This window comes from Strix aluco, chromosome 8 (genome assembly GCF_031877795.1).
Source record: "Strix aluco isolate bStrAlu1 chromosome 8, bStrAlu1.hap1, whole genome shotgun sequence".
In the NCBI taxonomy this organism is placed as follows: Eukaryota; Metazoa; Chordata; class Aves; order Strigiformes; family Strigidae; genus Strix; species Strix aluco.
Window position 1 is genome coordinate 10,580,748 of NC_133938.1, and position 15,843 is coordinate 10,596,590.

The following is a 15,843-nucleotide window of genomic DNA, read 5'->3' on the forward strand; positions in this document are numbered from 1 at the left end:
CCAGCGAGCTGTGGCCACTGCCACGGGACAGTGCACCGGGCAGGGCCAAAGCTGCTGTGTGGCTTTGGGGACTTCAGGTTGCCAAAAAGGGCCAGCTGCAGGCTACTCCCAGCCCAACCTGGACAGAAGGAGGTCGGTGTGAACGGCAGGACTGAAGCTTAAAGCTGGGATGGGGCAGTGAAGGCCACATCCCCACAGTCAGTGGGGAGAAGTTGGTGACATCCACATTGAGTTGTTTGGCTCTTTTTGCTCTCTGTCCTGGCTAAACAGGGAGGATCCTCCTCACCTTTTCGGTCAGCAACCAGTTTCTCTATGAGGTCTTGCTTCTTCCCTGAGCTCCCTCCCTGCTGCCACAGGAATAATCCCACGGGGATGTGTCTGTAACAGGCAAGGTAACATGATGGCAGCACAATCACTGGCTTTCAGTCCCCAAACAAGATTATTTCCATCAGAGAGCAACGATTACCCTGGATGCAGCCTCCTTTCAAGCTCTGCTACCCTACTTGGAGCAGAACCAGCATCTCTCTAGACATGTCAATGCTGCATTGCATCTTAGCAATGAATTTTCAGAGACATCTGTTCATTCCCTGTAGGCTTGCAGACCCTTGAGCTTTGAAAGAAGTTTGATTTTTCAGTCCCTCCTTTCTGTACTCTTGGGGACAGTCCCATGGGTGGGGAGCACCCATGGCAAGGGGCAGCTCCCAGGGCTGGCAAGGCTGCATAGTCCAGCTCCTTTGCCTTGTGCTGGCTAGAAGATGGCTTAGAAACTGGAGAGCAGATAGGATACTGGGTCCATCAGAGAGGATGTCCCAAAAGTGTTCACCCCCTGATCTGGGTTGCCAAAATGCTTTTCAAAGGGACTTGACTTGAAAATGACCCAGAGCAGTCGTACTCTTCGAAGGCATCTTCAGATAGCTCCTTCCACACTATCTTTGTGTGCTTGCACCTTCATACCCTTGGTTCTCCTGAGCTCCCTCCTCTCCTATGGGTGCAATTTCACCCCCAGCACCAGGTTGCCCAAGACAGGCAGTGCAATGTAGTCCCAGGCTCAAAGGGCTGCACATGCTGTTGCATTAGGGACAGAGGTGATAACTGAGCACCTCTAGTTAATGGGCTTAAGTGAGAATTAATTATTAGACATGTGTATAGTAGGGATAGCCCAGACCTGGGTTTTGCAGACATTTGGCTTTGTTAATCAGCTCTGTCCCCTGTGTGTAGCGAGGTACAGCAGCAGCCAGTGGCTTGGGAAGACACAACCTTGGGGGACACCCCCCCGCCCAAACCCAGTGTGAGTTGAGCACACTGCTTTGCAGCCCAACCCACAATTCTTCTCCAGCATACAGACCCTTTCAAAGTCCACGGTCTAAAAAGTTCATTCCTGGACTTTGTTAATGCAACTGTGCTTCAGAGCTGATCTTGCACAGCAGGCAATCGCAAAGTCTCCATTCATCAGTCTTCCTTAGGAGAAGGTGGGAGACTCAGGTGTCCATAACTGGTCCGGAACAGGAAGGACTGGGAGATAAATCATGACCCAAGAGCGACTGTGGCAGGTCCTAGATCCATTGTGGGGAGATCCTCGCACTCTCTCGGCTCTGCTCTGCAGTTCAGCTGCAGCTGTTGTGCTGCTGAAATGGCTGGGACGTAGGCAGATCCAGCAGAAGATGGAGGAGGCAAGGAGGACACGGGATCTGGCCCTGGAGCGAATGGAGAAGGCAGCTCACAGGTTTAAACAAAAGGTAATTTGGGGGAAGGTGGGGGGGGGGGGAGGAAGGGATTGCATTTTGGGTAACCAAAGAAATGGGGAGTGCTGATCAATCCCTCTTTGAATGGTGGTTAGGGTATGTGCACGTTTTGGATTGTCACCAATTTTTTTGAGTATTACCACCCTCCATTGTCACAAAAAAAAATCCTGTAAAGACAGCGTAAATGAAGTATTTCTTAATACGGCCCTGCTGAGGGAATCCTGAGGATGAAAGGTGGATCAGAGTTTGTGACCCTCTTGAATCGGATCACCACCCTAGACCTCCCTATGCCCTTTTTTCCTCATCTGTCCCTACTGTCAAGCCTTTCCTTTCCCATCCTCCTTAACTCTGCCCCTCCATAGAGACCTGTCTGCCCCATCATCCTCAAAGTACGGAGGGGGCTTCATATCCCTCCAACATCTGCACATTGGTGACCAAAAGCTGTTTCCTCCTGCCCATGCCCAGATAAAGAAGCACCTGGATTTTAGGAGGTCAGATCCTTGGATTTGGGATTTGTCTTAAACCCATAATAAATACGCACTGATACTCTTTTCTTGGGGGAGAAGGTTGCAAACAGCCCACACACTTTTTTTTTACCATGTTAATGATAAATTTTGTAAAACTTTAGCTGGTTGAATTGCTATTCAACACATTGTCTCTGAGTTAGAAGGGGGGTGAAGGCCTCTAGGAGAGTAAACAGAGACAGGTCAAACCTCTCTTACGGATTCAGGCAACTCTCCAGTCAAGAAGCAGTTTTTTGCCTGTTTTGGTTCTGTTTTTATGAACTAAGACTCAGCAAATTCCCCGTCAGCAAATTCCCCACTCCAGCACATGCAGTGCTATGTGGGAGGTTTGCATTTCTACAGGGAATGTCTCCTAAAATTGTCCATTCAAGGTTATTGCTGGACAGATGTTAGAACTGGGTATTTGCAACCTCAACACCAACCTCTTCTGTTGTTTTCTTCCTTCTCCACCCACTACCTTTTGCAGAACCCAGGAACCCAGACTGCACATGTCCTCTCGCTGACAATGGTGGAGCTGGTGGAGAAGCTGAAGGAGGGGTCCTTGTCCCCAGAAAGTGTCCTCTACTCCTACATGGGCAAAGTGAGTGGTACCTCCAGCATGGGAGAGATGCTGCAGGGCTCTTCTGCAGTGGGGACTTTCAAATTAAAAAACAGCTCATTTGCTGAGAGAACTGGCAATGCTGGGGATTACAGTTTGTAAATACTGTGATGTCTGAAGGGTGGTTTATGAGCAAATAAGTAGGACAGAGATCCAGGGCAGAAAATTATCCCAGCAAGAAACATCTAAAGTTTATAGGTAAGATCTGAATAATGAATACTGGAGGTTTGAGGAGATTGAATTTTCATCTTGAAAACTCAGTTTAAACACTGTTTCCTTCCTTCTGTCCATTCCTCTGTCTTGCTGCTCCTCTCTGTTATGGAGAGGCTTTGGAGGTGACTCGGGAAGTGAACTGCGTGATAGACTTCATTCATGACTGTGAGGATCAACTCCAAAAACTGAAGAAGCAAAAGGAGAAGGGGCTGCTCTATGGCATTCCCATCAGCATCAAGGACCACATTAACTGCAAGGTACATCCCTAATTCCCCTGCCTCTTAGCCTGGGGCTGGGAACAGGCCAGGATATCCCATCCCCATCAGGACTGGCTAAGAGTTCCCTCAGACAAGGATGTTCTGGACCAAATATTGGGGGACCAACAAACCTGCCTTTCTTCTGATGAAAATTTTGTTTTCTGCAGAAATTTCTAGCCTGCTCTGATCTGGTTTTCCCTGGGATAGTCAGGTCCTGTTCTGCCTGTGAGAAAAATTAGGTTGGAACTTTGTCGCAGGAGGCATCAGAACTTAAGTCTGTTATTGTTACAGCTCCAAACAGCATCTTTCCTGGTATCTAAAGAGCTTTGCTTCCCATCCCCAAGGGCCACGTCTCTTCTGGAGGGATGGTGAAGTTTCTGGGCCAAGTGAAGGAAGAAGACAGCGTCATTGTCCAGGTTCTAAAGAGCCAGGGGGCAATCCCCTTTGTGAAAACCAACATCCCACAGACGATGATAAAGTAATCGCGTGTTCTCCTTCATGTGCCTATGACATGTGACTCTTGCTATCTGAGAGAGGGTGGGCCAGCATGCACAAGCTTCCACCCTTGTCCAAGCTAATCATGCACGTTGACTTAATTGCCTCCTCTTCTCAATCTGAAATTATTTTTTTTATATTTGATGCCTCTTTCTTCTTAAATTCAGCTGTCCCAACAAATCAACTTCATGCTGATTCTACCTGCTAGGATTAATTCCACACTCATCCCTGTATAGATGCTCTGTGCCCTGTATTTATGGTTTCCAGAGACAGAAATACCTCACTCATCTGCTGATCTCCCCAGCTATGACTGCAGCAACCTCATCTTCGGCCAGACGCTGAACCCTCTCAACCACCAGAAGAGCCCCGGGGGCTCCTCAGGAGGGGAGGGAGCTCTGATTGCAGGGGGAGGCTCCATCCTGGGCATCGGGTCGGATGTGGCTGGCAGCATCCGCCTGCCATCCAGCTTCTGTGGGTTGTGTGGGCTCAAACCCACCGGCAACAGGATCAGGTACATCCCAACATCTGTCCTCTTCTTCCACCCACCGTGGAGACTGCAAAGTGTCCCCCACAATGCATCAAACTTGGCAATAGTGTCCGTGGTTTTCTCCAGGTTTAAGTTAGCACCCTAACCTGCCTGGTTCCTTGTGTCAGGGAGGGCTAAGGGCTCCATTAATGACATGTGGTGGTCTACATCTGTTAACACAGCAAAGACTTATTCAACTTTGAATAGCCCTGGCCAGGATGCTGAAAGCAAACACTACAGGGTAATTTCCTTTTCAGATGTTTTCCAGCCCTTGCTTTACTTGTAAGAGTTTTCTGTTTATCAGACGTGATTTGTTTGCAGATGAGGAATTAGATGCATCAGGAAAATTGATTATAAAAGCTGTCTCTAGCCCCTAGCAGCTTACAGCCCATGGAAGTCTTCCCAGCCTAGAAAGTGTCAAGTCTTTGCAGGACCTTTTGCCCTTCTAGATGTTGACTGGGAGCAACTCAGCATGGTGACCTGCCTTACAGCAAGAGCTGCTGCTAATCTGCTTCTCCTATTATGTTCCTAGCAAACTGGGTGCAGTTTCTCCTATCACAGGAATGAAGTCAGGTAAGTCCATCCAGATGACATGTCACTACTGTCAAACCTTTGCTTCTTACATCTCCTCCTACTGCTGAAATTCCAGCAAATGTGCTTGCTCGATTATGTGTGTCATGGCCAGTGAAAACCAATGATCTAGCAGACCAGGGCCTGCCTTGTGCTATTACCTTTTTGCACCATTTATTCCATTCTGGACAGTGGAATTCAGTAGCTGAATCTGAGCAGGAGAGTAGTGAATCTGAGCAGAACTGAAGCAACACCCATTCAGGCAGTGCAGTGCATAGCAGTGAGAAATGTGAGATGTGCATCCCAAAAGCCTAGGTTATTTCACTGGAGATACTTCCAGGAGACTGTGCTGGCATCAGCTGCTGGCAGGAGGTATTGCTGTTGGCAGGAGGGCTGCAGTCCTCCCTCCTCTTGGGCAGGACCTGTGTCTACAGCAGCCTGGCCCAGGTCAGCCTCAGCAGGTTGCCTCTGCTCTGAGACTTACAGATTGTCCCTGCTGGATCTCCTTGCTCACTTCTTGCACATTACACTTGTTCCCCATTCCTCTTCCCTGGCCTGACTGAAACTCTTCCATGCTGGGCCCCAAGTAGTAACTGTGAGACAGCACCATCCCATCTGCCTGAAGTGATAGGACCTTCGTGCTTGCAGTGACAGGGATGCTGGGGCCGATGGCGAGAGATGTGGACAGCTTGGCCCTCTGCATGAAGGCGCTGCTCTGCGAGGAGATGTTCCGGCTGGACCCCACCGTACCCCCACTCCCCTTTGATGAGGAGGTAAGGCTCAGAGGCAGTGCCATGTCTCCATTTGCCCAGCAACAAAGTGAGATCTTGTGAGATTCCTGTCTGGTTTCACATCTCAAGATAGTGAAGGACCCAGGGAATCAAGTGTCCTGAACAGAGGACACCCAGCACGAGCAACAACAAGAAGCAGCCACACAGCAGGGTTGGCAGGCCCTCATTGGCTTGCTCTGATGAGACCTGCCAGATACTGACTCCTTCCCTTCCCAGCAATGTCCAAAACAAGCTTGTTGGCTCCATCCCGGCCCAATCCCTAAAGGTGCTGATTTCTACGAAGGCATTCACCCCTCACACCTTTACTTAGAGACCCTGATTTAACAGTCACTGACCTAAGAAATCATTGCGCTTTGCCATTAGGTCTCTGCTTCTGCCATTTAATCATGTCTTTCTGGCTCAGGTTCTAGGATCCTAGGATCTTTCAGTTGTCCCCGACACCCAGACAATAAAGACCAGTGGCTTACCCTAGAGGAACAGGCCCCTGAACTCTGTTCCTAGCCAGGCATGTGGTCTGTACAGGTGCTGTCACACGTGCTGTCTCAAATTTGGGACATGCTCACATGGCAAGAGGAGGTGTCAGAAAGACCATACCAAGGACCACTGCTGCAGACCTATGTTCTGGACAACACTGCTTTCCACCAGCCCTATTGCTCCCATCATTCCTCCCACCCAGGAGACCTTAGTTGCTGCCTCCCTGAGCCATGGGAATGGTCCAATCTTGTACATCCTATGTGTGCAAGTAATGGCTCCTCTTCTGACAGGTTTACACCAGTTCAGAGCCACTTCGGATTGGGTATTATGAAGGAGATGGCTACTTCCAGCCCTCACCCAGCATGAAACGGGCCATCCAGCAGACAAGAAAGCTCCTCCAGGATGCAGGGCATACGGTGGGTCTTCATGCCTGTGGTTGCCTGGAGCTGTTATCCTGATCCTTACAGAGTTTGGACAAGTTACTTCACATCTCCACTTTTGCTGCATATAAAACAGGGACCATCTCTCCCTGCTGCAAGGATCACGAAGAGGAAGGCAAATTAAACACTTTGCTTCTCAAACTGAAACGATCTTGATTATATTCCTGGCCTAGCAGACAGGAGAATCACCTTCCGATATCTTCAAGTCACCCTTTTTCTAAAGCACTGTTTTTTCCATCATGTTTGGTGTTCCCATAAATATCAAGCTCACAAGATTTTCCACAATCCCTAGCTGTTAAAAGCAGTTTACAAATTTCTTGGTGGGTAAGTGGGAAGGAGGTTGGAGCAGGTGACCCCACAGGGACCTCATCTAGCCTAAATTATTCTGTGGTTCCACCAATGGGGATTTCTATATGGGAGCTGTTCCAATAATGCAAATTAATTAAAAATACTTGGTGTTTTGAAGCCTCTAAAAATTCTTCTCTAACGTGTAGAGGAGTGCAGCCTGTACTAGGTCATAATATGTGTCAATGCCTTGGAGATGCGAAAGGACAGTGGGCAGATGCTGCTAACCCAGGTCCCTTTGAAAATGGGGTCTTGCTGTCCTACAGCAGCAAGGAGGGCCTAAGCTTCCCAGCACGTCCCACTCCCCTCACTAGTGAATCAGGGAGGTTCACAGAGGGCTTTATGAATCATTCATCTTTGTTGCCTCTTGCACAAGGATGTTTTTCTTGCAGCTTGTTCCCTTTGCACCGCCCAAGATTGACTACATGGTAGACGAGCTGTTCACCAGAGGGATTTTCTCAGATGGTGCTGCTCGCCTGGTGGACTGCCTGTGAGTAAAACCTCAATTTCAGTGTGGGCCATGAGACTTGACACTGTATAGCTAATGGCTGCATCCAGAGTGTTTATATTCTTGTGGGTGCAAACTGAATAATGAGCATCAGAGAGGCAATTTCTGGAAGGATGAATTTAACATGAGCAGCATCTAGTTCACAAGAGCAGTTCACACACACGGATAATGCAGTAGGGTAATAAGAAACCGTGTGTCAGCATTGCTGTGGCAACTGGTTTTATGTGTGTGACTAGTCCATGGCACATGGGAAACATCACACATTATAGAACTTCCTATGGAGGTGCAGTGGCTTAGCCCTGGCTAGTGGCCAAACACCCACGCAGCCGCTCACTCACTTCAAGGTGAAACATGCCCAGGGTTGTATGTGGCCCCACAGCTGCAAAGCGCTCCAGAGCCTTTATGGCACTGACAATACAGGCAGTAAAGTACTTCTTTCCCTATAACTTTTACAGTGAACCTTTACACCTGAGCATCTAAACCCCACATGAGCATCTCTTGTTCAGTGTTTCAGATTGAGACAGGGAGATTTTGTCTTCTAACAACTCCCCTCTAAGACAAACCCTGCTTTGGAAACAGCACTGCTGTTGCTGTAGCTCTGTCACAGATGACTTGTCATGACTTCACTCTCTGCCCTTCCAGCAAAGGAGACATCGTGGATCCCAACCTGAAATCCCAGTTCAATACTTACAGGCTTCCTGCTCTGGTGAAAAGGATCTTGGCTATCATTTTGAAACCCATAGTAAGTGTGCAGATGTGTCTCATCTGTGTAACAGGAAATCTGCAAGGTGGGGGAAATTTCCATGTACAGGGAGGTAGGCTGCTCCTTTCTGGGAGTGCTTTGCTGCTTTAAGTGCCTGATAGGCTTCATACTGAAATACACTTAAATACACTTAGTCCCTAAACCCAGGCTGAACTTATCAAGTGGGTCTGACAGCCTTTTGTGGAAGTTTTGCATGGAGAGGTCAAAATGTGATCTGTTCTCAGGAACCCGTGAGCCATGCAGCTCATCCAGCAATGGGTTCCAAGAGAATGGGTATCACTAACAAGGATCTAAACAGCATCCCCACATCCAGAAGATGCCCTCCAGGGTTAGCAGTGTGGTCTAGAGCTTTACTGGCATGGGTGGCTGTGATTAAATATATAAATTAATGTGGGAGTAAAACTACTTCACTGGAAACCACACTTGTTCTTCAGAGACACTTCTGCTAGGCCAAGAAGTGTGCCCAAAATGCAATCACATGGTAACCAGCTATTTCAGCTGCACTGTTGTTGACTAACCTCAAGTTTTTCTCTTCCCTCTGAAAGTACCCACGAATTGCTCGGGATCTCAGCGCTCTCTGTGGAGTGGGGTAAGACTGAAGTAACTCTAGAGAAAGTGCTTGCGCATGGATGTGTCCACAGCAGATGCCAGCTTATTGTGCAAAGCCCTGTCATGGGGCTGTGCAGCACAGGCTGAGCCAGATGAGTATATGCTGCCTCAGCACCACCTGAGCTTAGCACAGTGTTATCCAGGGCTATGCAGCCAGAGATTATTTTAAGAGCTGAAGGATCCTTGTTGTGTCAGGGCTGGGATATCTCCATGGAGATCAGCACAGAGAGATACAGGCTACTTTCCCTATCAGGTGGATTCTGATACCCAGAGCATCATGTGCCAAGTTAATGCAGAGATCTCTGCATGCAGGTACAGTGTGGTGTGAAGTACCTGCCCCTCCAAGAGAGATGGAGACACACCACACTGGGAGCAAGTGAATTTAGAAGACTGCCATAATCTTTGTCTAGGTGCCAGAGCACCTAGACATGGTGGTGTGCTTTTGACATAAGCAATTCTGATGTACCTGTAAGCACATATGAACCCAGCGGAATCAGCTGGGTGATCCTATAACTTGTTCCTGGAAGGGTCATGCCGTTTCCATACCAGTGGGCTGTCTGTGCAGTTTGTTAATTGTTTTCTGTTGCCACAGTCCCAAAGCTGATTAATTCTGCCACTTTTCCAGGTCTGCCAAAAACCTTTGGGATCAACATGCAGCAGTGGTGGTAATGTGATTTTTATTTTTTTCCCCCTTATTAAATATAGTGAGAGATCCCCAAAGTTTCTTAGCAATTGCTTTGAGCTCTGTGATGGATTTGGGGTTGGAAATGGATCATGTGGAAATAAAGCAGCTGAGTTTTTCTTTGAAAGTCAAGCTTTGCAAGGAGTGATAAGAGCTCAAGGCTCTTGTTCATTTGGAGGTCTCTACTTACTAGAGGATGGGGAGGAAAGATTATCCTTTGCCCTGCATTTTCTAAGTAGAAATAGCATAAGAACAGCCACTACAGATTTTTTTCTTCTTTCCATCTCTTGGTGCAAATCCTTCATTTCAGACGTTAGGTGCTATTGTCAGTAGCTAAGACCATGCTTGAAATATCAAGCAGAGACCTTAGGAGTCAAAAATTGTGGCTGTGAACTCTTTGGCTTAGGTGGATTTTGTATGAACTCATTTGGGATCAGGAACATAGGACAGCACACGTTCTCCTGGACAACTGAGTCCAGTGCTGCTCACAAACTGATCAGGTTCCTCTTTAAAACCAGTTGTTTTATGCTTTGTCGCAGATGAAAATATTTGACACGGTTGTGATTTGGTAGCAATTTAAGATTTATTAATAGTGTGAGGTAGACAAAAGGTCAAATTTTAGCAGTACTTAATGATCAATCAGTTTAAAGATTAACAAGGTGCTTTGGTAGAATATGTTATAATTAAAATAGTGACTAATTACAGATTTGAGAATGACAAGATTCACACTAACTTACTACAAGGTATTTTAAATCAAAGTATATATATGTATATATGTATAAACACAAAACATACAGAGAGCATGGAAATATTTGGATATCCAGTAAAATATATAGACATCCACACTCGTGAAGGCAAATTTGCATATTTAAGCACATAAATAAGTCAAGAGGTAGATGGGAGAGGCTAGCCTATAATTAAAATTTCCCTCTTCTCAAGTTTGGAGCAAATACTCACAGTGCATCAGTATTTCTCAATGGGTGATAATTGAGTCTTGAGAAGAAGTCTGACTTCACCTTGGCCTTCCGTCAGCTTTGTGGGCAGATGATCTTCAAACCTCGAGGAGTCTGTGCCTGAGAGGTATCCCAGGTCAGGGGAGTTGCTGGTCATAGCCCACTGCAATCCAGGAGAGCTCAAAGGGTCTCACTTAGGGTCTCTATAGGGTCTGAGATAGTTGGCTTTCATCAGATAGTATTCCATTTCAGCACAACTCGGATGGTGGAATACTCTGGTACTTTCTACCAGTTGCACAAGCCCAGAACTTGCTAGATCTTGGAGTTCTGTTATCACTCCCTTTGGGCCATAACCCAAGTACAGATGTACGAGGCTGTCAGGAGGTATTGATTATTATTATTCTTCTTAAGTAATAAGGGAGGGGGGCAGAAACCAGCTAGGCTAAGGGTGTGTCTTAATGCTCTGGTCCACTGCCTTTCCCAATCCATTTTGAGTTGGCATGTGGTCCATTCCCAAGTGATAGGGGAGACAGAAATCAGGTGTGTCAAAGGAGTGCCTTAACATTCTGGTCTGCTGCCTTTCTCAATTGATCTTGGGTTGGCATGTGCCCCAGGAGGGGAAAATTGCACTAAGCATCGAGCAGCCCAAGAGAGGGGGGCGAGTTGCACCATCACATGCTTGCATTTGTTTTTATTGGCCAGCTCCTCTCCTCCCTGCTCTGATTGTTAGAAACCTTCATATTTTCCATGCTGTTTATTCACTTCCAGTTTATCCCCATTTTATTCTTGTTCTTGAGCTTAAATAGCGCCTCTCCTCTCTGGTATTTTCCACTGCCTCCCTCCTCCTTGATCTATTTATAGACAGCAATCCTTTCAGCTGGTGTTTTGCAAGGCTGAAGAAGCTGAGCTGTTTTGGTGTCCTCCCACAAGGCAGGATCTGTGTTCCTTGGGACACCCTCGCAACCCTCTCTGAGAAGAAACATGCCCCCAGCCTGTACCACGCAGAGGAAAAACTCCTGCAAACCTGCCTGGTCACTGGGCTGGTGGCAGTGTTTGGAAGGAAATGGGTTTGGGGGTTTTTTTAGGTGAAAAGAGATTCCTCTGCCCCTGGAAAAAAAAAAAAAAAAAAAAAAAAAGAAAACTCTTTAAAAAGTTTGTTGGTCTCAGAGATATTTTGAATCATTTTTCTTCAGTGAAACCATATTCACATTTTTTCATCTACTGCAAACAAGGGCTGATTCAAAACTTTTGGCTAGTGACCAGCTTTTCTCTCAGAAAAAAAATCAGGTTAGCTACACTGACTGTATTTCCTGGAAACCCATCTCATTTGTTGAACTTTCAGCAGGCAGGATCTCAGACTGCAGATGGAAATTGAGGTCAGACTAAAAAAGAGCCTCGTGGCTGGGGCTTTTGTGAGAGATGGAGAAGACCCTTGTACAGAAAGCTTGGAGTGAGAGAGTTGTGCAGAGCAGGGGCTGGACCATGGGACAAATGTATCGTGGTAACCAGAATATGGGTGCAGAAGCAGCCATACTGTGGTCCATCCATGTCTATGTACTAAGACAAAGTGGAACAGCTCTTTAGGATGGATTCATTCATTGCCTGATGTTCAGCAAAGCTGCGTTAAACCAGACTATGAATCTAGATCTCTCTTGGATCTACAGTACAAGCCTGAAGCTGTGCCTCCTGCATTGTTGGGGGAAGACCTCAGGCTTGCCTAGCTGTCTCTTGCTACTTCATTTTCTTACCTGTATCCTGATGCAGAATGAAAGGTTTTGTGAAAATATTTTGAATTCATGTCTTCTAGAGTCTTCTACCAAAATAACCAAAGCTTTTAGGAAATTTGACTTTTTAGTCAGCTAGACATAATTCTTCAAACTATTGTTGATTTCCATTCAATAAAATTCAAAGACAAAACTGTTCATAGAAAGGATTGAGTTAGTACTCAAAGAAATCAACTCTGAAATGCCCACCTATCATTAATGTCTAGGTCTGGGCAGCACATGGTATTCTGACAAGAAACCTAAGGGTGGAAGAACAAAATCCATTGTCTCTTTCAAAGCACAGCTCAGATTTTATTTGATTTTTCAGTTGTATCCAGGAAGGCCTTTTTCTCCTTTTCCCATGCAATAGGCATTGTTCTGCCACTGCTGTCCAACAGACATTGTTTGTCATCTCCTCTGTCTTTCCTTCTAGGCTTACCGCACTGAATTCATCGCTAAATGGAGGAAGCTAAGGCTGGATGTGATTCTTTGTCCCGCGCTGGGGCCAGCCTTTAACCATGGCTACGCTGGGAAGCTATTTGGTAATCTCCATTGAGGTGTCTCTGGATGCATCCATGGTGGTGTTTGTGGGCAGAGCTGGAGCAAGATATTTTGGTCTCTTGGACATTCCCCACATCATGTGCAATGCTTGGTCTTCCCTCTGGGGAAGAAAGCAAAGGAGAGGTCTCCTCTGGGTGGGTCTTCTCATGCCCCACCTCATCTGAACTGCAGGTGTTTGGATTATTATGGGGCAGAAATTAGTGGCACATCTGTCCCAGCCATTCATGGGTGAGTTTACCCTGCATTGTCTGTCCTATAGAAAGCCCAAGAGCTACTCTTGCAGCAGAGAGTGGCTGTGAGGATACTTGTCAGAGGGGTAGTAGACCTTAATACAAGGCCAGGCTCTCCTGAATGTGACTCTTGCATTTCCCAAGACTTTGCAGATAGCAAAAAGGCTTGTTGTCTGTGACTTGCAGAAAAATGCAGTTTTTTATAGCTTCCAGTAAACAGTCAGCATCCTCCACCTCTCTAGCAATGGCCCTTTGGGATCCAGAATCCCCAAGATGGTGTTACAAAACCAGACATCTGGATTATCTTGAAAAGATAGCTGGGATTTTCTCCTGGGGTATGGGAGACATAGATGCAGACTCTGAAACAGATCAAATACTTGTATCTCTCTCCCAGAGTAGATCTAACCTCCACCTAACTGACAGGTGAAGGCATGGGTCTCTCTCTGGTTTCAGCAGCCATGTGGCTCTAAAACCATCAAAAGTCCCTTTGAAAGCAGCATGTTTCATGGTCCTTTCAGGTCCAACAACTCCATTCTACAATTCCTGCAACCTAAATCATCATCCGAAAGTCATTTCTGGCCCAGCACACCAAATTTTGCCATTTTGCGTGCTCTGTGTGATCTTTTCCAGCTGCGACCTCCTATACCAATTTATACAATGTCTTAAACTTCCCTGCTGGCGTGGTGCCAGTCAGCACGGTCACAAGAGATGATGAAGAAGAACTGAAGCATTATCGAGGGCACTACGGAGACCCTTGGGATAAGAGGCTGAAAGAGGTCAGCAGGGAAGGAGCTTAAGTCTTAGAAGGTTATGACTAGCACAGTGACACCTCTGGCACATTGTCCCAAGGCTTGTCTACATCTCCTGATGAGAGTGGGAGCTTGTTTAGTAATGTAGTTTGCATACACCATATTACTACCCTGCATGTGGTGCAGCTAGGCTGGTGTACATCAGCCTGACAACTTGTCCCACTGTCCCCTTGCATGTCTTCCTTTGTCTTCTCTTCCTATAATGTCAAAAGACAGTGTTTGCTCTTGTGCCTCCCCAGGTGCTCTGGTGCTCTGACTCAGCACCATGCTTAATTTTTGCAGGCTGTGGAAGGATCTGTGGGGCTGCCAGTGGCCGTCCAGTGTGTGGCTTTGCCATGGCAGGAGGAGCTGTGCCTTCGCTTCATGAAGGAGGTGGAGACACTTGCTCACAACACCAAGAGAAATGTGTGATTTCTGGGAACCTGCCTTCACTATGATGACTTTTCACTCCCAGCCCTTCACTCCAGCCACCTTCTACCTGATGCACAAAGCAAAGTAGATAGCAACCTGCAGACTCAGAACCACTGTTTCAATAAACTGGCAATGAATGCTGTTTAAAAATAGCAAAAATCTCATGTCTGTCCAAATTGTCCGTCGTTAAACAGAGTCAAAAAACCGAAAGGAATGAAAGTTATTTCTGGACCAAAGGAGTCCAATAACTATAGTGTAATGATACCTGTTGCATGATATGAGACCAAAGAGCTGTTTACCCCAATATTTTACTTCCAACTGGGCAGGAGCAGATGTTTGCGGGAGAGTATAACCTGGTAAGTGGAAGATTCCCTCTCTGGCTGTGCCATTGGTTGGCCAAGGGACTATTTGTCAAAGACTTGCAGTCAGCCCATCATTTTTAATAGCTGTTAAGAAAGTTCTCCTTAATGAACTTGTTGGGCCCTTTCCTGAACTCATTTACTCTTTTGCTCTCCACACCATCCGGTGGCAGTAGGCTCTGCAGTGAGTAGTGAAAAGCTGAATTTTCTCTGTTTAAGCATAATCTGTGAGGAATGGTAACTGGTCTGTCTTCACTCCTGTTCCTTGTTGTTTCTTCCAGTTAAGCAATGGGAAGAGAAAGTTGGGGATTTTTTATTGCCTGTAAGCACTTGAGGGAAAACTGAGTTTAAGCATTTCTGGGGCTATGTTTAGACTATTCGCACTGTGCTGTTTCTTGGCCTGTCCTTCACTCTCAAGGTGGTGGAAGAGGCTGGAAGGGAAGGTGGGAGTGATGGAGGAGACTGAAATGCTTTGAATAAGCAAGTGTGCCTTGAAACAAGGCACCAATGTTAGCGATGATCTGTGCCTTCTCCAAGCCTACATATCTCTCCAGGCACTGGGACTGGAGTCAGTATTTCCCCAACAGGAGGAGAGAGCCACAGGGGCCAAGGGGCGACACCGCTCTTGTTATTTATTTGTCATTGCCTCCCTGGGTCTGCGCAGGGATGCTGCAGTCACCCAGCAGCCTCACATGGTCACAGGCAGGTCTGAGTCACACAGTGAGTCCTGGCTCCTCAGCCTGACTCACCATCCTCTGTTCATCACAGGCCAGGGAGAAGGTCCACGGCACAGTGCTCACAGCCCGGCTGCCAGAAGACGCCCTGCCTCTGCAGAACTGCTGCTGGGTGGCACCAGCCACAGAGCTCCTGCCTGAGGGGACTCTGCCAAACAATCATGACTACCTCAGGCCAGGAGCAAAGGATTTTTAGCTGTCCTCTCATAGGGAAGATGGGAACTCACCATTAAACAGGTAACTGTGCCCAGGTAGTATTCCTGGCTAGATCTGAGTATGCACAGACCTTGTTTTGCAAGGAAAGGACAGTGTCCTTTGCTCATATATCCCTTCATATCTTTGCAAGGCTGAAGGCAGTGAAAGGGTCCTATTTCTAAAAGGAATTTCCCTGTGCATACTTGCACTCTGCATTCCAGCTGCTTTTTGTGGGTGGCTCTGAAAGCGATTTACTGTTACTGTTCCTCCTGCTCTCCTCTCTCCTGCCTC

The 15,843-nt window shown here is 46.9% G+C and overlaps 1 protein-coding gene across 1 annotated transcript; it reads left to right on the top strand.

The window, feature by feature from the left end:
• The first annotated feature begins 1,223 nt into the window (after positions 1-1,223).
• LOC141926813 (vitamin D3 hydroxylase-associated protein) lies at positions 1,224-14,423 on the top strand. Its single transcript, XM_074833215.1, has 15 exons — positions 1,224-1,736; positions 2,733-2,846; positions 3,191-3,334; positions 3,679-3,812; positions 4,134-4,340; positions 4,888-4,928; positions 5,574-5,698; positions 6,481-6,606; positions 7,368-7,465; positions 8,126-8,225; positions 8,792-8,835; positions 9,481-9,520; positions 12,687-12,795; positions 13,675-13,820; positions 14,136-14,423. The coding sequence occupies exons 1-15, from the start codon at positions 1,527-1,529 to the stop codon at positions 14,262-14,264; spliced, it is 1,767 nt and encodes a 588-aa protein (XP_074689316.1). The 5' UTR covers positions 1,224-1,526; the 3' UTR covers positions 14,265-14,423.
• The last annotated feature ends 1,420 nt before the right edge of the window (positions 14,424-15,843 follow it).

Coding starts and splice junctions, on each gene's coding strand:
- LOC141926813 (XM_074833215.1), top strand. CDS start 1,527: ATGACCCAAGAGCGACTGTGGCAGGTCCTAGATCCATTGTGGGGAGAT. Junction 1,737..2,732: donor CTCACAGGTTTAAACAAAAG/GTAATTTGGGGG, acceptor TACCTTTTGCAG/AACCCAGGAACCCAGACTGC. Junction 3,335..3,678: donor AGGACCACATTAACTGCAAG/GTACATCCCTAA, acceptor CCCATCCCCAAG/GGCCACGTCTCTTCTGGAGG.